Source organism: Echiichthys vipera (genome assembly GCF_963691815.1).
Source record: "Echiichthys vipera genome assembly, chromosome: 1".
NCBI lineage: Eukaryota > Metazoa > Chordata > Actinopteri > Perciformes > Trachinidae > Echiichthys > Echiichthys vipera.
Window position 1 is genome coordinate 8,134,613 of NC_139826.1, and position 25,364 is coordinate 8,159,976.

At 41.4% G+C, this 25,364-nt stretch overlaps 1 protein-coding gene across 2 annotated transcripts in view; it reads left to right on the forward strand.

Annotated features, from left to right (window-relative positions):
* Positions 1-25,364, forward strand: part of dpy19l3 (dpy-19 like C-mannosyltransferase 3) — a 79,586-nt gene that overhangs the window by 27,766 nt on the left and 26,456 nt on the right. For both annotated transcript variants that reach the window (XM_083916812.1, XM_083916811.1), the window contains exons 7-16: positions 2,455-2,578; positions 2,766-2,900; positions 3,818-3,949; positions 5,902-6,003; positions 6,369-6,442; positions 7,984-8,142; positions 10,076-10,189; positions 18,849-18,960; positions 20,757-20,813; positions 21,131-21,213. In XM_083916812.1, coding sequence (XP_083772938.1) covers positions 2,455-2,578; positions 2,766-2,900; positions 3,818-3,949; positions 5,902-6,003; positions 6,369-6,442; positions 7,984-8,142; positions 10,076-10,189; positions 18,849-18,960; positions 20,757-20,813; positions 21,131-21,213 — 1,092 coding nt within the window. The remainder of the gene's footprint in view (positions 1-2,454; positions 2,579-2,765; positions 2,901-3,817; positions 3,950-5,901; positions 6,004-6,368; positions 6,443-7,983; positions 8,143-10,075; positions 10,190-18,848; positions 18,961-20,756; positions 20,814-21,130; positions 21,214-25,364) is intronic.

Sequence of the window (25,364 nt, forward strand, 5' to 3'; positions counted from 1 at the left end):
AGCAATATAAATATAATGATCCTTGCTCTCTCCAGTATATATGATGTATGTTATGAAGATACTTACTTTGAATCTTGGGTGTGATTAAAAAAAAGAAAAAACTGTTTTTTTTTTAAGGTTCATTTTTTCTGTATTTGTTCTGCTTTTTCATTATTCATATTTCATATCTGATTATTAAGCTCTTTCTGGCATTTTTTTTTTTTAAAATATCTGCTTGTTTATCATTAGGGATCAGCCCTTAATATCTTGCTGAGATTATTTACTTCCCTGCATGCTTTGATCATTAATTAGATCGCATTTTTCACTTCCTCGGAGGAAATCGTAATAATCCCTTTGGCTGCACGTGTTGATGTACCCAAATCATATTTTTGTCTCTGATTCTGGAAAAAACTCCAGCTCTCTCTTTCTTTTTCCACAACAAGCTGAGATGTGATTCCTTTTTCTGCCCGTTGTATAGATCTCAAGTCATATCGAGCGTCATATCGTTTTAAAAGTTACTGCCATAAGCTTTTGATTCATTTCTATCTTTATCACTTTTCAAGTGGGGTCAAAAGTACAGAAGAAGCATGCACATAATGGTTCCTCTCTAAAACAGCAGCGCAGTAAAGGTCACATTGAATCAGGATTTCTGATTTCACATGGGAAACGAGTCTTGGTACTGTTTTTAAAGATGTTTTTTATGGAGGATTATTTTCTTTCATGGTTGAGAGGAAAATAAAATAAATCACTCCAAAATAAAGTTGAAGTAAAAATGCCTTTTTCAGGCGTTTTTTTCAGTGTTAGTGGAGTAAGAGCGTGGTAAAAGATTCAGTCTGTCGCGCTGAATGGATTAAGGACTCGATCCGCTGTGCATGTGCTAAATCTGTGACCTGTCTGCAGTGGTGTGTCACTCCTGCTGTGTGATGGCACAAACAAGACTGTCAAAGTTTGTTATTTTTTTGCAACAGTAACAGTTCTGTAGATGAAATCCAATAGAGAGATGATAAAACAGCACGTAACTCCTTTATATAATCACAACGTGTCATTGTGTGTTCAGATTACATGAGAAGAGATGACATGTTAATTAGTCAAATTTAGAGGTTGTTGGCAGTGGGATTTTGTTATCTTTGCACAGTGCCAGGCTAACTGTGTGGCACTGTTTCCTGTCTAACAGACACAATTAGATTGGTATCAACACTCTCATCTGATATCAAAAGATAACAGCAGAGTTTGAAGCATGTTAGTCGTTTACCTGAAACTCACTTGAACCTTGAATACTGCAATGTACTACCTGAAGCTAAAGAGGCCAAAAACAACTGCAGGGGGAAGATTAAGGTCAAAATGTGGAGGTGTGGAATAGGATGCAACGAATGTCAGGCTGCTACACCCCTACCTCTATAGCACTATGTGACCCAGAATTTGCTACTGAGCTGAGGTATTCTTCAGTGTGTTCCACACTATTAAGCGCTGCCTTCTGAGGGGAAATGTCTGGTGATGCAGTAGACCCCTGACACTGCATCCTGGATCAAGTACCTTGGGGTCCAAATCAATAAAACACTGGACTGATCTCACAACACCAACACAAGCTCTTCAGAAAGGGGCAGAGCATAATGTTACAGACTCCTGCAGTGTTATCATTATTCTGGCCATATTGCAATGCCACATTTTTAATAAACCGTCTGCAGGGGATGGCAAGCAACCGCCAACTGCTATTTTCACTTTTTTTATTCCCCGGTGTCAGCAACAGCTGTGGCTACAGGGTTGTCGGTTGATTCTTCTGACTCCGATGTCTCAGGAACCCCTGGAGGGATTTTCTTCAAAATTGTCACAAATGTCCACTTGTATAAAAAGATATGATTTTAGAGGTCAAAGGTCAAGGTCACTCTGACCCCCGCCAAAACAAGTTTTAGGCCATAACAAGTTTTAGGCCATAACTCAAGAGTTTCTATGTTCATCATGACAACATTTCAAACAAATGTCTAATAGGATATAAAGGTGAAGTGATAACATTTTTTGTAACCAAAGGTCAACTTCACTGTGACATCATAATGTTTTTGTCCATTATTCAACGCCATAAATAAGGAACAGAAGGGGAGACATTTGGCCGGACACTGAATTGGTGACACTAATCCTGACACTGTGGTGACTGTATAGATCTTCTATGCTGCCGAGTTGAAGATGCCTGTAAAGGATCCGCATTTCGTCAGAAAATACACCTAATACCTTTTTTTATTAAAGTCTTCAATACCTCGTCACACTATTCTCATCTTATACACGACTCTGTTGTTATTGTAGCTGACCACGAACCTACAAGTTCAAACAAGCTTTTTTCACCATCAACACACATGGCATAGTAGGTTGCAGTATGTTTCACATTGTTTAGTTCTTAGTTGTTAGTTGGACAGGTTTCTATTACATCATTTTAAAACTCGATTTCCATCCTCCCGTCTTCACTCCCTCTCTTCCTGTTCTCAGGGTAGATACCACTCGTGTGGAGTTCACCATCTCCCTAAGGGAGAACTGGTCTTTGCCCTTCCTGGCACTGCAGGTCACTACCATCACCTGTTACCTCAGGCCTCAGCTCACCGCCTTACAGCAGGTATGCACAAACCCACACTACATCAAAGCTATTGACCACATAGATCAGCCTTGACACCCAACCCATTCGCTCAATAATTTACCATCTTCAATGGAGGTACTAGCACAGCACAAATGAGAATATATGCCATTAAAAAGCAAGTATCTAACCTTTTTGTGTGTGTGTGTGTTTGTGTTTCTCTCTTCAGAAAGTGATGGTGTGGTTGATGTATGTGACGACATTCTGTTTCTGTCTGACGTGGCAATTCAACCAGTTCATCCTGCTCGTTCAGGCTCTCATCATATACACCCTGGACTGTGTCGACTTCTTAACAACTACACAGGTACGGCTCCACGATGGACCTGATATTTAAAGCGTCACTTCCACATGTATACTATAGGAGCTAGATACCGCACTCCAAAATAGCGCCAATTCAGCTGAGGGGAAATTTGAAAAGAGTTTTAGTATTTTGCCATTGTTTGCAAGTATTTATACTTAGGGTGTCCCCCACCGAGAAATAACATAGTCGAATCTGATTGGTCAGGTCTTGCCTATCGTTGACTGATCATCCACTGTCAAATCGTTTTTGCTCATTGATCCATACTCTCATTTGTGACATTGCCTTCCATTTTTTTCCACAGCAGAGAGAGAGCTGAAAGGTGCTCGGCGCTATGAGTTGTCAGTTGTGTTTTTTTGCCCCCATCCGGTTAAACTTTATGTATCAAAAAATAGCAAAAGCTCTAAATTATTACCTGAGACGTATTACGTGACTATCCCTTATCTGTTGTTTTCAGACCACGGACAGCGCTCCTCCTTCTCCTCCTTGTTGTGTGTAGGAGGGGCCCTGTCCATCTGTAGAGATGAGGAGACACAGACAGAAGACGTCTCTTAGTTAGCCAGCTTGCATTTCACGGTTGTAAATGCAACTTTCAGCCCTAATTCACTCCCTCCCTAATGAGATTTGTGATTCAAATCAGGCTCCTTAGATTGAACCTTCACCCCTAATTTATGAACTATACACTTATGGAAGTATACTTCCCTTACTGGTGCCAGAAGTCACGGGACATGGGGGATTCTGGCTTAGGTTTCAAAGCACTGTGTTGTGTGTGTGTGTGTGTGTGTGTGTGTGTGTGTGTGTGTGTGTGTGTGTGTGTGTGTGTGTGTGTGTGTGTGTGTGTGTGTGTGTGTGTGTGTGTGTGTGTGTGTGTGTGTGTGTTTGTGTGTTTGTGTGTGTGTGTGTGTGTGTGTGTGTTTCTCTAGGTGACCACGATGTACCTTGTTCAAGTGAGCAGTCTGCTGAGTGTGTGGCTCCTCCAGTTTTGTAACTCCATGATACTGGGATCACTGGTCCTGAGCTTCATCGTAGCCGCACTCTTCATCAGACACTGCCAGGTTAGTCTGTGTGTTTGACGGATACAAGTAAGAGTGGAAAAAGGGCAGGAATTAGCAACATAGAGAATTCATGTAACAAAAAGTCACATCATTTTCCAGACAGTTGTGGTAACATGTTTACAAAACGCAGATGGAAGATTAACCTGCATGTTGTGAAGAGGCCTGTTCTGCGGTCTGCTTTTGCAGAAGGTAATTCTAATTTGTATGCTGGGGACACATTTTCCTGTCACATCTAAATGCAATTTAGTTAAATCAGATCTTATCAAAACAACAATTACAGAAACATTTACTGTGACAGGATGAAAGTGGAATGGAAAGAAAGGTGGAGGAAGGTTGAGAATCAGAAATTGGAGAAAAATATTTTATTCCTGGCTTTAGATAATTTATATACAGTAACACATGCTCTTATTGTGAAATGTTTCATGAAAAAAGGGCATGTGGAAACCATTCTCCAGTCAGTGTCGAATTATGAATCTGGTAACTTGACTTGCATAATATTCATGTTAATGATGCCTGCAGGCAGCGTAGATCTACCTAATGTGTAGCTATGATGCACCTGGATGCAAGAAATGCTTGGACATGGCTGTTACACAGGAGGTCTGTGTGTTTTAAGTTTAGCAGACTGCTGTTGTTTTCAGGTGATTTAAGAAGATAATCATGAGGTCTACAATACCAGTCAAAAAGTTTGGACGGGCTTTTCTCATTCACATTTGACTGGTATTGCATGTCAGCGCGTAAAATTATGCATGGACATACAGTACCAGTAATGCAGGTAGTAAAGTGAGCCGTCGGACATCTCGTGTATGCAGCAATACTTGTCACAGAACAGTAAATATTTAGACTATGAAAATACAGTATATAGGCCCTACTTAGGTTGTAGGTGGATGCTTGCTGTGACAGAGTTATTGCACATTGTTCCTCACTGGGTTATAACTAAACACCGTTTTTGTCTGTGCGTAATTGTGCATGGACCTGGGAGCTGGCTCACTCCACTACCCATGTTAATCATAAACTTCTGTGGGAAAAAGGCTGATGCTGAAGTTGTCAAAACATTACAACCAAATTAATCGCCATGTGACCAAAGGGTAATCTACGTCAGGTCCGCGTATACCAAGTGGATATTTGCAATCCGGTGGGAACGCGTCTGACACGGACCAGGATCTCCTATTGTGTGTTACATTTTAAAAACGGACGTTTTGGACAATGTCCACATCTGATTCCTTGGTTACCTGGAGTTCATAAAAGAAAATGGCTGTATATTTGATGAAATGATAAAACACGTCAACCCTAGTCACTGCAATAACATACCAAGGTATTATGTTGTGGAATTTATTTTTGTGATAAGCGCATGATGACTTGTTTGGGACTTGCAAAACATAGTTTAGGAGTTGACCTTGACTTGAGACTTGTTGGTCTTGACTTGGAGATTGAACTTTGTAGCCAAGACTTGAGACTTATTTGTAAAACAATTACTTTGTTCCACCTCTGGGTTAACATGGGTTAAAATGTATAAAGCAGCTTATTAGTTGTTTTAAAATGTGTATTTTATCATCTGAAAATATGATGTCAGCCTGCAACCTGTAAGGCTGCCCCTTCGTAGTCAATTAATCGACTAATCAGTTGTTTTGGTCCGAGGAAATTAAGATTTCTCTGTCAATAAGTTGTTTTTAAGCTATTTTAATGCTATAAGAAATCTATAAGCACATACCTGGTTGGTACAGGATTTAAAGTGGTGCTCTGGCATGATTCTCAGTTATACAGATCTGTCGAAAAAAATAATCCATTAGTAGTAACATCACATAAGTATTAATCGACTAAAAAATTATTTAATTGAGGACAACCCTGCAGCCATGGCAGACAGTGTTGGTATTTCATTCCTAGATTAATAGAGTGAGGAGTGTAAAACAGCTTTGAAAATCCAATATCTGTTTTGTTGCCGTTTGCTCATGCAGTCTGGTCTGAAGACAGGAAGCCTGCTGGTTCGTCTGGGCAAACTGCTCCTCCACAGCACCATGGTTCTCCTCCTCACCTTCACCATCAACTACCTGGCCAAGGTGCTCCTCCTCTTTATCGTTCTCTCTACCTCTCCTCTCTCTCTCCTTCCTCTTCCACCTCCCTCTTCTGCAGCCCTCCTAATGTATCTCAAACCCGTAGCCTTGCTCACCATATGATCTCAGCGTGGTTTGTTTACTTATATATATATATCTCAGCATGCGGGTCCTTTGCCTTGACAAAACGACCTTATCTGTGTGTGTGTGTGTGTGTGTGTGTGTGTGTGTGTGTGTGTGTATGTGTGTGTGTGTGTGTGTGTGTGTGTGTGTGTGTGTGTGTGTGTGTGTGTGTGTGTGTGTGTGTGTGTGTGTGTGTGTGTGTGTGTGTGTGTGTGTGTGTGTGTGTGTGTGTGTGTGTGTGTTTACAGAAAGCACTTCAGCTCAGATCAGACGAACACATCTTTAAATTCATCAAGTCAAAGCTTGCCCTGGGGCCGACGAGGTATGAACACACTCGTAGATGCATGCATACAATATTACAAGCACAAACATAGATTCACATGCTTCTGCTTTCAAACACTACTCTTAGAAATCCATATTTAAGGAAAGCATACACAGAGTCTGCACAGACTGCTGCACCCATACATCTCTCAACTTGATCCAGCTTGACTGTATTATTCACTAAGCAGCAGTATATCAGCACCTGGAGTGTTACATGCAGTGTGTGAATAATAGATGTCGGGGTAACGCCATCAGGCATCCCATCGATCAGATACTGTGTGTGTGTTGAGCAGCTCAGCCACTGGATCGCTGCTCTAGGGTGGCAGATAACAGAGCTCACAACCACACAACTGCCCCTTCAATTATTCAGGTGGCTGGCAAATGCAATGCTTACTCTGTCTCTGCCTCTCCCTCTGTTCTTGTTTATCTCACTCGCTGAGACTGAGTTCTTTTCTCTAACTGTTTCTGTTTTGTATGCCCTGAGTTTTGTGATATCTCAATTCTCAGTTCAATTACTTCTCAGCGTGCTGCCACAGTTTAGCAATTAATGGGAAACACTGACGCAAATGTTAATTTTTTGCAGTTCTCTCTTCAGTTCTTGAAGGTTTTTAATTACTGTTTCCTGTCTGTCGTAGTTGGAAGAACTGGGCCCTGTTCTTCCTTGTACATGGATAACTAACGTTTCTTAATTGGATAATTGGTCACGTCTAGCCAAACCTTTTTTGTATTTACTGTCGATGACTGGGCAGAGCCTGGATTTTTCAGTGCTTCAAAGCTGGCCGCAGGCCAACCCTGCAGTCATCTGGATCATGACCTGAACATCGTCATCTATTCAAACACTTGACTTTGAGTACAATTTAAGGTACTTTGACAACAGTGCAGCTTGTAATGTCTGTTAAATGATCATTTAGTAAAGTAAAGGAGTGGCTAACACTGATTAGTTCGGGCAGTATGGTGAAGGCATTAAAACGTCGTTTTTTAAACATTTATACCACTCAAAATAACACCAAAATTCTGCAGTAGCATGAGAAGAGTCCCTACACATAAAACGAAGCACCAACAACGTAGTTAGTGAATCCAGAGTTTATTAAAATGTAATGCCTTCACCGTAATGCCCCCAAGCTAATCAGTGTTAGCCACTCCAGCTGTTGGCGACTCTACCGGATTTCTCCGTTACTAGTTCATATCTTAAAAAAAACTGTCTCGATGGCTTATTTGATGTATGTTAGTGCCGAAAAAAGACCATGGGATGATTTTGCGCCGTAATTACACTTTAAGGACAGGGTTCTGGGTAGTTAGCATGAGAGCAACTTACAGAAAGTGAGCAACAGAATAACCAAAAGATGATCCCTGACACACTGACTGATAGACAAGTGATCACCTCAGCAATGAATTTCAATGACTAAAGACTGAGAGATAAAACACAAAACATATTCCAATGACAGTTTAAATATCTAGAGGGTTTATCCTGTGTCCGTCTTTTTGTTTCTCTTGATTTATTCCTCCTTTTTGATCCCGTCTTTTTCACTTCCCCTCTTGCAGAGATTTTGATGCCAGTCTGTATCTGTGTGAGGAGGCCTTTGGTCTGCTGCCCCTCGACACACTGGAGCGCCTTGCTGGCACCCTGCTGCTGTACCCCTACATCCTCACACTGCTGCTACTCAGCGGCATGTTAGCAGTAGGTGCAGTGCAGAACCTAAGGTAGGTGATGGCTGGAGGGAACACGGGAGGGGAAAAAGGTGTACTTTCGTAAATCCTTGCTGTCACATGAAAAGGCAGCTTTGTGTTGGAGAAGGTAATTTACTTTTCATGCTTAAATGAATCAGACAGTTGAAATTTCCATGTTTTCTCTCTCCATTCTATTCTATTAATGTTAATTATCAAGTGGCAGTTTAGAGATCCCCTCCATCTGTCCTCCTGTTTGTTTCTCTATTAACAACATGAATGGATATGTAATGAGCAGTTTAACCTGAAGTTTGAGAGTGTGTGCATTTATACTTCCTTTTTTACAGGTATGGACCACAATTGAAGATATTTTAAAGTCAGACTACTGGTATTTGAAAGGGGAGCTTTTTAGCACTTTTCAGCTCGTACTGTTTCATCTACTGGTCATCTACTTGTCAGCGTTTTTTAAGCTGTTTTCAGTGCTAAGCTCTGATAGTTCAACACTGTACACCACCTGTCCAGCACCAAACGGCAGACAGACAAAGATAGGCTAGCCAGTGAGAATACTGGAGAATTTAGCAGCTAAAGAGACAGGTATGTCTCTCAGGAGTTTGTTGAGACCAAAATGCTAAAGGACAGTGAATACTGGATTTACCTTCATCTGGTCGACACAAACACAACTGAATTTTTTTTTCAAATTCATTCCAACGCAAGGCACGTAGACTTAAAACTGTGAATGTGAGGTTTAGCCACTAGGGACGAGCACGAGTACTCAATTTGGTCTTCAGTGTTCTTTTAACGGATGGACTACTTGTGACTTATTTTTTACTTCGTAACTGTCACAGGTAAAGATACAATGTTACAACAACGTTTAACATGTTCAAGTTAATGAACAATAAATGGTTATTTTTAGTGTGACGGTTTTGCCCCATTATTGAATGTGTCACATAATCTTAGCTACAGTAGATGACAGTCGATTCACCTAAGGCTAAGTTAGCAAGTAAGCTAGCTAGTGCACCCCAGGGTCCCTCCACATCTCCACTCAACTAGGAGACCCCTCCCTGAAGAGATCTGGCAGCAGGTCATCAACATGTGGACGACTGGCTAGTTAGCTTTACACTGATTACAGAAAAAGAGCCAAACAAAGTTGTCACTTTCTAAGCTGTGACAAGCATTAAGTTGTCCAATTTTATTCATTTATCAGATCCCCCGTGCTGGGGTACTGAGGTTTGCACTAGTTGAGTCCAAGTTGTTAAAGCAGGAATTAATTCTGTGAAAACTGTGGCTATTTCATTAGTATTGTGTAGAAATGCTACTAAACTTAATATAAATTAAACTAACACAGTTAAACCCTAATTATCTTTTTTTCAAGTACTTGAATGGCAATCACCGTCCCTTTGTTTCTGCTGCACATTTTAGTAGATTTTGTAATGGCACATTGCATCATGCTCTGGAAAAAGGAATATTCTACCAGCTGCCTTTCAAAGCTTCTTTTGCCTGTGGTGCAAGGTGAGGGGCTGCATTGAAGTAATCACATTAGCATTTCAACTCACCCGCTGTTGTTTGAGGGCTGGAATACTAACCTCATAGAACAAAGGGCTATTTGCCAATTCAGGAATTAATTTAATCCAGTTTACCCCACCTCACGTAGACTGAAGAGCCAAATTGGATTTGTATTCAAATGGAAGTCAGTGTCCGTGCGATACGGTGCAGGAGGCCAAATCGTGTGACATCATTGCCCTCAGGCCTTTCTCTGTTTGTCTGCGTGCTGGCTCCTGCAGACACAAACAGTAGTGGGTGTGCATCATTGCATGTCGGCTTGTGCGCAAACAGCTAATGATATCTGAATAATCTGAATATATCAATTCCACCCACCTTCCCTTCTGCCTCTCTTCTCAAGCATCTGGCTTTGATCTTTTATGTATCACTGTTGTCTTCTGTCTTGCTGCCTTTTTTTGTTTTTAAGCAGACATAAAGGAGGTTCAGCCGAGGAAAAGAAAGGAGCTGCCACTTTTCGTCCAGATGTGGCCTATAATCTGTTGCATACACTGTTCTACGGCCTCCTGGCTTTCAGCACTATGAGGTGAGCGCATGCACATGTAACGAGATCTCGTACATGCACATTCACAAACATTTCCAAATAGTCACATTGGTTTGATTCAGGGACTCTTTTCATGTACTTTACTGCTTGATTCTTGATTGTGCATCCTCGTGAAGATGCTGGAATCCTTCAAAGTGCCTCTCAAAGGCTTTTCTCCAAGTGTCTGAGTGGTCCACTTCAGCCCTCATCAGGCCTCCACACCAAGCACCATCCTGCAGTGGCCCCACGCACAGCAGGAACAGAATAAATGGACTCAGCTGACAGCTTTAGACTAAATGCAAGAACCCACATGCATCAGTGCTTGTACTTATTTACTACACAATAGAACACAAGAACAACATTGCTAGACCTTGTTCCCCTTGGTTACTGTTGTCAAGCACTTATGCCATTCACAATGATAGCGCTGGCAGATTCACGATAAAATGTCAGTCATTTGTCAAAAAACGGGTCCTTGATTTTAGGAAAAAATAAAAGAAACTCGAGATGGCATCCACTTTCTGCAAGGGGACTGTATTGTGAAAGGGGTCTTAAATATACACTTGATAGGCTGTTCAATTGGCAGCCCCCGGGCTGGACCTGGTCCGTGAGGGAATACTTCCTGGCCCTTTGAGTAGAAGCTTGTGTGAAAAAGTAATTCATGACTGCTGTGTTCTCTCGTATCCATCTCAGCGTTACCATCTCGGCGCGCTGGGTGACTTGTTCCTACAGGGAGTGTGGCCACACCGCTCTGCACGCTCCACTACGCTCCACTACGCTCCTCTTCGTGGGTTTCTGAATCCTCTTAGCAACAGCTTGCCCAGATCCGCTCTGTTGTTGTTCTCAATCGTTGCTGTCTGGATAAATCTGTGGATAAATCACCACCACAATGTCTCTTTCTACTCTAAAAAAAGAAAGGTTGACACTGAAAACCCTCAGTTCACCATTCTGTCACTGTGAAGCCTGTGTTTACTCTGCAGTATTGGTGTGTAAAGAGTTTAAGTTGATAAGGCATTATCAGAAAAATCATGCTACTCTGCATAACATAACGCTAACCTTACCTTAAAAAAAACGGGAGGGGAATAACCTTAACCCTAAAAGGGATAACCTTTACTGATTGATCAAACACACACAGAAGAGCTGCCACTCAATTCATAAAACAAGGTAGTATTCTAGTATCAAATTTAGGACCATTTTAGGATGAAGGCTGAACATTTCTCTGTTTGATAACATTAAAAGTAAAGGTAGGCGTTGCTGTCCGCTACACAACTTGACGGGGCTGCAGAGACTGGTGAAGTGACCCTGGGCAGGGAGAGAGCGAGCAGCAAAGGGCTGTGATGAGAGTAATAAAATACATTTTTTTGATCGTTTCACAGCCGCTATGTTCTAAAGTACACATAAATAACCATCAAACACTCAATGGATGATTTACTTGGAGACAGACACCCTCAGCTACATTTTCCTCCTCTGCATTTCATTCATCACATCCAATGTGCAGCAGTGAATTATGCAGCAGTAAATGTCATCACAGTGACACAAAATCTATGTTTTTATGTTTTATTTTTTAGATGAAACAGGCAGGCATGCACACTGAACTGCACTCTGAGTGCGTTTTAACTCTGCGACCACCAGCAGCTCCTGTCCCTTCATGTTGCTTTTTCATTCACCAATGGGCTAAAGTACCCAAATGGTTCTCATTGTTTTTCCAGGATTTTGAAATCCTCAGGAATCCTCGGCCTAAAAACCCTAATGATGGTGGCTGTGGCCAGGGCCTGTTTCCACACAGTGATGATGTAAAACATCCTTATGAGATCGTTTGTAAATATGCACACAGAACAGGCTCAAAAGATGCCCAGAGTTTGGCAGTGCGACAGAATAATGAGCATGCTAACATTGCTTCTCATTTAACTATATTCAGAAGCAGAAATTAATTCATCATCGCTCCTTTTCCACAATTAGCCCCATTAGCCTTACCTCTCTTATTCTCCTCCCATTTCATGTTGCCTCTCTCTCTTGTTGGCACACACAAACTCCAGGGCCTAGTTATGTGGTTCACCTATCATCATTCATCGGCAGGTTCCCTCTGTGGAGCAGCACCACCGCTGAGGCTCCTGTTATAGGATGCCAGACTGACTATTGGATGAGAGCCCTGACACAAACGCTGGCACCTTGGCTTTACCATTGAACAGAAACATATTTTCTTCAGGTCGACTTTTATATTCAACCACTTCTTCTTAAATCCCAGAATGTTTCATCTCTCGGAGCGGGCAGCTTTTACCGTTGCTGTGACACGCTCGCTCTTGACAAATTTGCTCTTATTGGTCACGCCAGAACTATGACCACCAAACAATATTGTCTGACTGGTCTCAACCTCTCCAACAGCTGCTTCAATTTTGCATTCAGTGCAGTCTCTCTTTTTTGATGTACAGTCTGTGCACCTTATTTTTTCTTGCAAAGTTATTTTTTTGTGAATCTTTAGATGTTTTCTCAAGTGTGTTGATATTGTCCAGATCTGTTTTTGCATTTGCGTATCAGTAGTCAGCGTTGGTATTTCATCACTCGTGTGTGGTTCAGTGGCCACTTCAGAATTTCTGGGCATAATGTTGCTCAGTCAATCAATTACAATCAGTCAATTTAAAAAAGATAGCCTGTTATTATCATGGATATTGTATGATTAAAGCTGCATATGGCAAGTCTGGCAGGTTGAGTTGACTCACTAATTTAGAATGTTTACAACTCTCACGCCCCAGCCCCACTACCACCAAGCTCCCCTGCTCCCTCCCATCGAGTTCTTTACATACGACATTGTTGGTGCTTTGGTTAATGGGTAAGGACTCTTCTCATGCTACTGCAGAGGTTTGGTGTTATTTGGAGCAGTATTAGAGGTTAAAAAAGACGTTTTAATGCTTCCAACTCGCCACCCCAAGCTTATCTGTGTTAGCCGCAGCAGGCTGTTAGTGTCTCTCCGGAAAATTCCTGGGATGATTTTACACCGGAATTTCACTTTAAGTATTGATGGATGGATGGAGGCATTTAAAATTTTAAGTAGGGCCTGGCAATAATTCAATATGTATTGTCATTCAGGAGAAATGATATCAGGAAAATTGTTTAAATCGTTATATCATTTTAGATTAACATTTTACCTCAGAAGTCTCAGATTATGTTATCTTAATTAACTGAGGAAATATCACTTGACAAATTTCTGTTTTAGTTTTATAATAAAACCTAAATTTACTACACAGTTCAACATAACACCAGCTGGATAACATGCATACATAACCCGTGACTTCACATACATGAGTAGATATCTAGTTATATTAAGATGAGGTCCTTTTTTCCTCATTGCTCAGAAGCCAATAGAAGAAGGAAGATATACTGTATATGTCTAAAAAAAACTTCTAGCGTATTTCTTTTTCTGTATTGTTCCCAGAAAACAGAAAGTTACCAGAAAACATGCTATATTGTGATATATACACCCAACAAAAATATAAACGCAACACTTTTGTTTTTGCTCCCATTTTACATGAGATGGACTTAAAGAAGCAGAAGTGCTCACTATCACACATTTAGACGGATTTGTGAACAATGTTTGAGAGAAATGGTAATATTGTGTATCTGGAATGAATTTTAGATCTTTAAGTCCATCTCATGAAAAATGGGAGCAAAAACAAAAGTGTTGCGTTTATATTTTTGGTGAGTGTAATAAAATAATTCAAATGATATATAATACCTCACTGCTTACAGTTTTGGGCCTCACAAACCCACACCATGTAGCATGGTTCCCAACAGGAGCAAAGAAAACACAACAGCCCTCCCAGACCTGACTCCCAACTTTAACGTGTAAATTATCAAGTGGTACTCGTTGCTAGCAGTAAACATCTTGGGTTCAGCACATTTCAAGCTGAAAAGGCGGGCTGCCATGCTTGATTTCCATGATTCATCATTGTGAAAGCATAATTGCATTTAACTGTAGGCTATTTGTAAAGACTGTCAAGCAAAGCATCACTTATTTTCCCTGTAATAAAAGAAACTTTGAATAAGAGTCCTGGGTGACTGTGCATGTAAATGGTGCACATTGTCTTGTGGTTATCCCAGTAAATGTGTAGGCAGTCTTTGGAATGGCCTGTGATACACTGTACATTTTATATATATATATTGTTTATACAATGCATTCCTGTTACGGTCAGGAATTAAAGAGATCAGTGGGGTTGCATGAAGTACTTATCCATAATCAGTGTATGACCTACAGTAGATGATGGTTGGACCTTCCCCAGTTTGGAAAAGCAGACAGGAGTATCAACATGGAAGCTAAGAAAAACAACCTTAATGGAACAGAGGCTGAACAGCTAAGGTTGAAAGTGTCAGCAGCGTTGTCCCAGGCTAAGGTCGCCCCATCCAACCTCACCATTGAGGAGAGAAAAGCAGCAACGGCACCGAGCAAAGACCACAGCATCACAATCCTTCCAGCAGACAAGGGTAGATGCACAGTTGTTCTCAATACAACTGATTATCAGGCAAAGATCTCTGCATTACTCAGTGACTCTAACACTTATGAAATTCTGAAACGAGACCCTACCAGCGGTTACAAAAAGAAGGTGATAGAGTGTCTACAGCAACTACAAAAAGAAGGAGTCATTAGCAAACCACAGTATTACAGGCTTTACCCCCAGGACTCAACCCCCTGCTTATATGGACTCCCAAAAATCCATAAAGAAGGGGCCCCGCTCAGGCCCATTGTCAGCAGCATAAACTCGGTCACTTATAACATTGCCAAGCATGTTGCCAATATTCTGGCACCACTGGTGGGCAACACCCCACGCCACATCCAAAACTCGATAGACTTTGTGAACAAAGTCCGAGACCTAAAAATGGATCCAGATGAAACGATGGTGTCCTACGACGTGACTTCCTTGTTCACCTGTATTCCAACCATGGAGGCCTTGGCCACGGTAAGAGAGCGGCTCACACAGGACAACTCCTTACACAATCGAACAAATCTCAAACCAGACCACATTTGCCAATTTCTGGATTTGTGCCTGAATACCACATATTTCCAGTTTAATGGCATTTTTTACAGAGAGAAACACGGCTGTGCCATGGGTTCACCAGTATTCCCTATTGTGGCAAATCTGTACATGGAGGAGGTAGAGGACAAGGCTTTGAACACCTTCAAAGGAGTAACCCCAAGCCATTGGTTCAGATAAGTGGACAACACATGGGTTAAGATCAAATCCAAAGAGGTGCAAACTTTAACTGAACATATAAACTCTGTGGACAGAAACATCAAGTTCACCAGAGAAGAAGTCAAGGACAACAGTTTGCCCTTCTTAGAGTGTGACGTTCATATGGAGAATGACAGGAACCCACTCACACTGATCAATATCTACTGTTTGACTCTCACCACCCTTTGGAACACAAGCTTGGCGTTATCAGAACAATGCAGCATAGAGCTGATAACGTACCCACCAGCTCACAGGCGCAAGCGGAAGAACGCAAGCACCTGAGAGGCGCCCTCACAACTTGTGGCTACCTCAGCTGGACCTTTGTGAAAATGGCAGCTGCTTCCAGAAAGAAAACCAAAGTGGTTGAGAAAGAAAAAGATAACAAGAGAAACAACATAATCATCCCGTATGTGGCTGGGGTATCGGAGAAACTCAGGAGGATCTTCAACAAACACTGCATCCCTGTGTATTTCAAACCCGGTAACACACTCAGACAGAGACTAGTACATCCCAAGGACAGAACACCACACCCCCATAAAAGCAATCTGGTTTATGCTGTCCAATGCAACGAGGAATGCAAAGATCTGTACATTGAAGAAACAAAACAACCACTGCATAAACGCATGGCCCAACACAGGAGAGCTAACTCCTGAGGCCTGGACTCCGCTGTCCACTTACACCTCAAGGAGATAGCCCACTCCTTTGACGACAACAATGTCCAAATCTTGGACAGAGAGGACAGATGGTTTGAAAGAGGAGTAAAAGAAGCCATCTATGTAAAAGTAGAGAAACCATCGCTAAACAGAGGAGGAGGTCTGAGACTCCACTTATCTCCAATTTACAATGCTGCCTTTTCATCCCTTCCCAGGAGATTCAACAATCTAACCTCAAAGAACAACTGTTCACAAATGGCCTCCTGTGACCCCAATGACTGTCGTTCAGACTCAATAGAGCACTAACGAAGTCGAAACCAACTGCCCACCAACGACTACCACTCTAACGACGGGCGTTGGCACTTGGAGCACAAAAGGTTTCAGTGACATCATCGGCCTTGTGAGAGGTTAAATACCTGGATCTCACACCAGTTAGTTGGACCAGTCCCAGCCTGGTCCTGGTCCTGGTCCAGTCCCAGCCTGGTCAGATGCGTACATGAACTGATGAAGCCTCTTGGATGAGAGGTGAAACGTCTTCCTAGACAAATAACCAGTCCAGTTGCGATGACTGAAATTGCTTTGAGGATAAGGATGACCTGGACGAATAAGAACATTCATAGGCTTAAGCTAAGAAATGAACTGCTGTGGGTGGGGGAAGCGAAACATGTTTAGACAACTGGAAAAAGGACAGCCAAAAAAAAAAAAATGTAATATCTGTTTACGCTACATTTAAAATATTTTCACTGCTTTACCTTGCTGTGAGACGGGCCTTTCCAGAGGCGAACTGAAGCCGTTATCTGTGCTCTCTTCAAAGCCAACAGATTCCATTGGCAAAAAAAGTAAGATCAACCATAAGAACATTGGAGTTGCCGGTCTTCCGCTGCCATGATCGGTTAGTCTATTCATGTTTTTGTTTTTGTGAATTTAATGTTTGGCGAATTTTACCCATTAAGGTATGAGTGAGCCCTTACGTTGTCCATTCGTACCATGCCCAAGCATGCTTCATGGCTAGAGTCCAGTTTGTTTTACCAGTGTGAGTACAACTCTACCACGCCCAGGCACGGCACGCTTGCGAGCACTAGTGCGGGCCTGGGGGGTCCCTCTGATGCACAGAGCACGGTACAAATGGACAGTGTGAGTGTGCCAATGTCCAAAACACTACAATAACACAAATAAACTAATCAATCGAGGCAGGGATTGAACAACGACTCTTGTTTCCTTAGACGTAAAATTACTGTTTTTGTCAAAGGAATCAGGAAAGGTGTAAATAAAGCACACACTTAAACTGATACTGATTTTGTTTTAGGTGTCTAAAATACATTTAGTTGCCGCCGCCTTCCACATCAGTACATTACTTAGCTTCTGTGACGTCTGTCTGATTCTCCAAACTGGGGACGTGCTGACTACCATCTACTGTAGGCAATACACTGACTATGATTTATACCTCACGCAACCCCACTTCAAAAATCCCAGCTATCCTAACTTTTTAAAGCACTGATTGAATTCCCACAAAAAGAGCAATCTGAAAGCTTTTAATAGAGCAGCAGGCAGGTAGGGCAGAAACGGACACATTTGATTTCAGCACTTTCTCTAAAACGCTGATGAAGAATGAAAGGCCAAAAGTGCAGAGAGCCCTCCTTCTCTGTCAGACAGCTCCTTTGCATTAAAAAAGTACTGAGATTTATTTCTCTGAGGCTGCACTTCTTTATGCCTCCTCTCTCTCTCATGGATCCATCACTTTGCCTGTCAACAATTTCTCAGCTCATTTCATTCTCTCTGTCTTCTCTCGTCTCTGTTTAATCTTTTTCTCATTTGTTTAGAAATCTAATGCATGTGCTTTGAATCAGGACCTAGATAATGATGCTGTGTTTAAGACTGAAGTTTAACCATTGGAACCATTTAGTTAATGTCACGTTTTCACGTCATCATGGTACGGGGCGGCTCTACTGTACTCAACTTGCTCTTTTAAGGTTTCCTGTTAGCAAAAGTTGTAATCTTGCTCCTCATGCGAAAACACAGGGCAAGATCACACTGTTCCACTACAATTCACCATCATCTGATAGCCTGTTCAGTTCCTTATGAAACAACATGGGGCTGACTGGTATTTCTCCACTTTCTAGTCATGGTGGTGTGTAATCCCAAAAACATAATCAAAATTACTTCATTTATTTTGTTTTATTCTCAACATTTACAAAAGAGCACGGCCAACTGGTCGAACAGATTTCCCAGCAGGCCTTTGGTCGAACAGTTGGGGGAATGACATACCCAGAGGAGAAATACCATTCAGCACCATGTTGTTTCATAAGGTATTGTTCACAGGCTATTAGATGATGGTGAACGGTAGTGGAACTGTGTAATCTTGCCCCGTGTTTTCGTGCGAGGGGGGGCCAATCAAGGCCTGGGGATGTCAAGGGCCCCAGTGCGTCGCACCAGAAGCACCGTCCTTACCTACGCTCCTGTCGGTAGAGATTCCATGCGAACTAAGCTGATACCAGAAGGTGGAGTTGCTGCAGACCACTGGTTAGAGAGAATCCTCATTTGCGTAACACAGGACATCCTGCACAAACCTGCCATATTTAAATAGCTAAGAAACCATTAATAGGAGTAACAATTGTTTTTTTTTTACTTGTTCTAGATTTTAAAAATAGACAGACCCCAAAACTACACCTTAACATAAGAGCAGCGGCTATATAAACTGTCTGTCCTTGAATTATACAGACCCACATACACACATACTGTACACACCAGCATAACATTCATTTTTGCCTCTATCTCCCACTCTCTACCCAGGATGAAGTATATATGGACAGGCCACATGTGTGCAGTCGCGGCCTATGGTGTGTGTGGGAAGGACGCGTGGACTCTGCTTCTCAACACTCTTAGCTGTAACAATAAAGTTCTGGTACGAGCTCACAACAAGCCCTCTCTAAACTCTGAACATCTGCTACACTGCTTTTTTCGTTTTCTTTGATATGAAAAAGACAGGAAATTAGACACACATTTTCCTTTAAAGCTGCACTAATCAACATGTCTGTATTATCAACGGATCAAACGGTTGTGTGTATTGTGAAAGCTGTTGCAGGTTAGCGAAGAACACGTTTGCAGTCCCCCTCAGCTCTGCTGAGCATTTAGCTTCTTTGAGCTCATTGGTTTATAACTGCCCATAAAAGTGACTACTAATTAATGTTAATGTTAATAAAAAAAGGTTATTGTAGCTTTAAAGCTGTATGCAACATTCACTTCTACTGGTTAGGGTTTCATCGTATTTAACATGTATGTATTAAATGTATACGCTGAGGCTCACACTATCTACACAGGTGCTTTAACATACACTGAGCAAGAGTAATATTGTGTACATGTGTACACAATATTACTCTTGCTCAGTTTAGAAAGTCCAGTTTAACTACAGTCGTATGCATCTGACCATCCGGCAAACACACTGGAGCGTTCATTCTTCAAGTACTCCTCATATAAATGTCTTTGAACAAATGAAGAGAGTTCATTGACCAGATCCGGTCCGGCCATGGGATTGAATTAAACTGCCTCCCACTCAGAGGATAGAAGTAGTTGTTAAGGTCTGTGGGACTCCCCTCAGACAAAGCATAGAAAAAAGGCTCCACATGTAAACACACATTGAGGAAACTACTCAAGTAAACTAGCAAAGCCCCCCCCTAACATAGTTTACTTGAGTAGTTTCCTCAATTCCTGGATGCCAAGATTATGTTATCTGATCTCACAGACACTCAACAATTAAACCAAGACACGTTTGACATAACTTCAGACTACACCAAATGCATAAAACAAGGTATATCCTTTGACATTTATTAGTTTCTGACTCTGGGAAAGTTGGAAAATCTGTCAAATTACTGAAACAAAACAGCTCACACACATTGAGGTGGTTCTATGAGATCTTCTTTTGATTTTTTATTCAATAACTAATATTTCAGTCATATTTTCACCTTCATTCCCTGAACCTCCCCTTAAACTGTTTGGAGCCCACCTGGGGGAGGCCCGGCTCCCACTTAGCTTTAGAGCATCAGTGTGTTTACAGAAGCAGTATAAAATAACTCTAATAACTTAGACTTAATAAAGTGCCGTAAAAAAATAAGGTATTGTTTGGATCAGGAAATATCTAATCACAGAATAAGGAAGAATCTGAGCATGCATTCAAAGCTGACATCTGATACATGACAGTTTTTATAGTCATTGCTGACATTTTGGTCAGTGCTCAGACACCATTGAGCAGCGGCTCAGGCCCTTTACTGCCTGTCATCCTCTGTCTTGCTCCCCTGCATTCCCAGTTTCTCTACAAGCCATCCATATCCAATAATAAAATAATAAAAAAATATCTTTAAAAATAGAAATAATTCCCCCTTTTCTATCAATTGCTGGTTTGTCATAAAAGTGAACCATTATTCCACCTGACGACCAGTTGCATTTGAATCCACAGCCTCTACTTTGGACTTGGTGATGATATTGCCAGTGAGGCCACTAGGTGTCAGTGTGGTCATAACACAACAACAGCATTGGATCAGTTAAGAAATGATACTTGTGAGCAATGCTGCTCTGTCTGTGGGTTATCTCTGTGTTATCTCATTCTCTGCTGGTCTTCATTTTGAGGTATATCTCTGTCTGTCTCATACTTTCTCCGTTATATTGTTTCATTTCATTTTGGCGGTTTTCTTTCTCATTTTGCAGTTAAGGCTCATCAGATATGCAGTTCCACTGTTGATGATCGGTTGCCTGTATTACAAGGTATGCCATTCTCTTGGTGGTTTATGTTCATCACTTTATGGTTGGTTTCATTACAGAGCTATTTGTAAAAGCTGTGCAGAGATATGAGAAAAGTAAAATACCTGAAATGGAAGTTGTGGAGGAAAATGTTAGCAATTGGCTCATCGCCTTACACCAAAATGATGTCTTCCCAAGTCTAAATGGCTGTCACATACACTGTTATAGTCTGTTCAGTAATGACATGCTATATAAGATGTGTCATTTGGTTTGATACTCTGCTTCACAGAATTAATAGACACTAACACAGGGGTTTCCATTCCTCGTCTGTTTCTCTCTAGTTCTGGCCTAAACTGATGGAGGAATTATCAGAACTGAGGGAGTTTTATGATCCAGACACTGTGGAACTCATGACCTGGATCAGGTACACACAAACACTCTGAGCACTCATCAAAATGTAGCAAATCTGATAAGCTTGTTTCCACAGATCAAGTTTCACTTTGCCTGATGTCCTTGATTAGTCTGTTTGTGTGTGTGTGTGTGTGTGTGTGTGTGTGTGTGTGTGTGTGTGTGTGTGTGTGTGTGTGTGTGTGTGTGTGTATGTGTGTGTGTGTGTGTGTGTGTGTGTGTGTGTGAGTCAGCGCTTGTTTGCGGGGGAGTCTGAGTGATGAGAGCCGATGAGTCTCCGTAAATAAGACTCAGGGTTGCTGAAAAGGACCCAGCTGTTGGCAGAGCTGTACCCACCTCGGGGTCTCCATGGCCAGACTTTTGATCAAGAGCGGCACCGTGATGGGATCAGAGATGGAGCTGAGATTTGGAATGGCTCCATACTGCGGCTGTTGTGCGAGTGTGTGTGTGTGTGTGTGTGTTTGTGTTTGCACATCTGTGTGTGGGGCTTAGCAGTCTATATTGCATACCATATACAGTACCTATGCAATCACCGTGTCTGGCCAAGGACACGTCGTATCACATATTTCTTCTTTAATACTCCATTCAGACCAGCACAATAGAGTGAGTTAAACCTGAATTGGTGGATGTTTTCATTGGGTCAACGGGTGTAAGACAAGCTAGTTTTACATCACTCCCTCAGACTTTCGTTAAAAACGGGTCAGACTGCCTCAGCATCAGTGAAAAGGCTTAAGCTCAAAGGCTTGTTGAAACTTCAGAAAAAGTAAGTGGATGTTTACGGTTGGAATTTTTTCTTACACATACCAGTCTCAGAGGTCAAACATCGACTTCTATGCTGCTTTTTTTGTCTGTTTCTTATAAAAGTTGTTTTATATATATATTATATATGATATTTGAACACAATTTATCAAACAATATACATATTTTATCTCCCAGGTGGCTTGTTACTTATAAAAATATTAACCACAAAAAAGAAAATTATTTTGCATAAAGTATTTATTGAAATATAACAATAACAATAGTAGAATTGCGTTGTTTCTAGCTGCCATTTTTTTGCAGGTCTGGAAAACTCATGGAATAAGTAAAGTTCTTGAAAATCTTGGAAAAGTCATGAACTTTTGTTGTGTTTCATGATATCTTTACAGTAATCCTGTGTGGATACTTCCATGTAATGTAACATGTGTAATGTAATGCCACATTTATGTTCTATTTCGGTTGACGTCACATAGCCCTAATATGTGTCGATGCATTTGTTTACCATTACCTCAGGATTTAAATATATATTAAAAAAATATATAGGAGCGATATTCACTGTGTTACACCATTTCCTAACAGTACACAAGTGTTGCGTCACATCAATATACTCCTGAAAACCAGATAAATGTCCCGTGCACCAGCGGACTACTAATGTGTTTAACAAAGAGCGATCACCGTCACATAGCGGGTGTGTTCAGCATCATGTAAACAATCAGAGCTGTAAACAAGACGGCAAACCAAACCCTACCACCGTAACTAACACATTTTCTGCGGGAAACCCTGCACTTAAGTTTCTTCTTTTTCTCAGCACGTTCTGTCTCTTCCTCTGCAGCTAGCTGGAAGTATTTTTGAATCTGATATGTTCTAATAACTTTGAGCAAGTGTACATTTCATATTTCAGGCATCTCTAATGAACAATTTGTAATACCATGTAGTATGTAGGCTACATACTTGTGTTGCCTCATAGTGTTTCAGACTTAGTTTATATTCAAGTGCATTAAAGTGTAATTCCGGTGCAAAATCATCCCATGTAGTTACCTGAAGTTTATTAAAAGAGTGTTTTGAAAGATTTACCTACTGGCCCCGCTACAGCTCCTCTCGTAGTAAAGTCCATTCAAGTGGATTACCAAAGTCAATCCAAAAGAAAGTACACTTTAAGAACACACCAGTGCCATCAGTTCTCTTTCCCCTCATTCTTGAAGGCCAGTGCTAGACTGATAAGGGCTTTTAAATATATATCTTTTAATAAAGATGAAAATACTTTCAGTAGTTTGAAATATTTGAAGTGAGTCTGATTTTCATATAATAATTAATATTTAGAGCAAGTTTACTATATAGTTCTGTTCGTGTTATACATTGTGAATGTTCATGAACATTATATTATGGATCCTTGAAAAACGATGGACTTTTTGAAAAAATTTGTCCATGAAATTGGAGGGAATCCTGTTGATGAAGTACAACCTGATGCCCAGTATAATTGAATGTGTCGATTTTGCAGGTTTATGTATGCGTGGTTTTAAATCGGCCTGTTTTTGATGCGTCACTCCTCAGTCCTTCAACCAGGAGCATTCATGTCCCACGGGGGATTTAAGTGTCGCTGTTTCCATGTCTTTCTTCATGTTGTTCTTGTCAACTTCAGTATCTTTTTAGACACATTTTATGATTGGCCAAAACTCTAATGAAACAAATTCTAATTAAAAAGCATAAAAGTGCAAATTTAGAACAAGTTTAGATCTAGGTCTTTGCCGTAGATGGTCACTGTTCTGTTCATTTCTACACTGAATAAGTCCTAGTTCAAAGCTCATTGTTTCCATCCTATCATCATCAGCATGATGACACTGAGTGGACCAGATGTGATTTTTAAGAAATGGCCAATTTTGGTCTAATCCTATTAGACAGATAGTGGAATGTCACAGAGGGAGAGAGAGAGAGAGAGAGAGAGAGATGGATAGTGAGGCAAAAGAGTAGAGGTTAGGATTTTGAATGTATTTGTGTGTGTGACATGGGTTCCCTTCCCTCCGGAGCTAATCCCATTAGGCTCTGAGGATTAGGGCCTGCCTAGAGTTACCTTGGTTGGGGCTGAGAGCAGGGCGGAGCGCTAAGCTTCTTGCTGCTGCGCTAATTATGTTCCAGATGAAAGTGTTAGATGGAAAAGGGGGTTCATGTCGCGCTGTATTCTCCGGCTGGCTGAAGCCGAGGCTATTTAGTTTTACACGGACATACGGTATCATGGGAGATTCTCAAACCGTGGTATAATGAGGGAAAGAACTAAGATAAATACATGCATAGAAGAGAGTATCTTTTTGAGCTGGTGCGCATATTTATGTAAAGCTGTCAGGGACTCATTTGGGTAATTCTAGCTGCAGGGGATATGCAGCATGTATGAATCATGTATGAATCATGTACGACTAATAAAGGTTGCAGGGAAGGATTGAATGTGCCCTGTTGTTGAAAGCAGAAGACAGTACAGATGCAGAGGGATCTGTCTGTTCTCTTGTACTTCTGTTGTAACAAGGTGGGAATTTCCTTAACAATGTCCCACCTTCCAAATCTTACATCTAAATTGTATGACATTAGGATTAGATAAGGGTTAAGAAGGCCCTCACAAGCGCTAATGATACAAGGGCCCCCACAAGAGCTAATGATACATGTCCTAGGCCCTCACAAGAGCTAATGATACATGTCCTAGGCCCTCACAAGAGCTAATGATACATGTCCCATGCCCTCATGATTATAGAGATATGTGTTAATGGGGATTATCATAACGGCCAGGGTAATCAGCCATGAGTCGTGACCCTGGATTTCACAGGTTGAAAGAACTCATCTGTACTTTGCACAACCAAGTTTCACAAGTTTCCCCTTGATAAGAGCAACAGCTCCACAGCTCAGCTGCAGGCTGATACTCCTTTTCTAAATGGACAGTCAATAAATCAATAGTAATACCTGGTTGTTCCACTGCCTCCAACTGAGTTAAAGTTCTGAGTGTGCAGTTTTTAAAGTCACTAATATCACTTCTGTCTGGCCCATATGATCTGCTTCAATACCCATTCCTCAATCTATATCTGCATATATTCAGATTTGCTCACTTGTGTTTGAAAAAGCTGTGCGGTGTCTATCAACGAAGGCTTATGAAAAATAAAGAAGTGATGATCAGCAGCAGCTCTGCTCTATGACATATAAACTCGATGCTGGGCATGAGGAGTTACATGTGCAGCTTAATTTCAGGCACATGTTTAATATAAACGGCTGCTTTTCAGGGCTCACAGATAACCCAAGTCCGCACCCAGCCCTGTCATTTCACTGCACACTGCAGAGCACTGTGGGCTGTGGTCAGCGCCGTCGTATAGGGGGGAAAGGTGATGACAATTCTAAGGGCCCACAGCCAGCCAGGGCCCACACACTGCTCCAGTA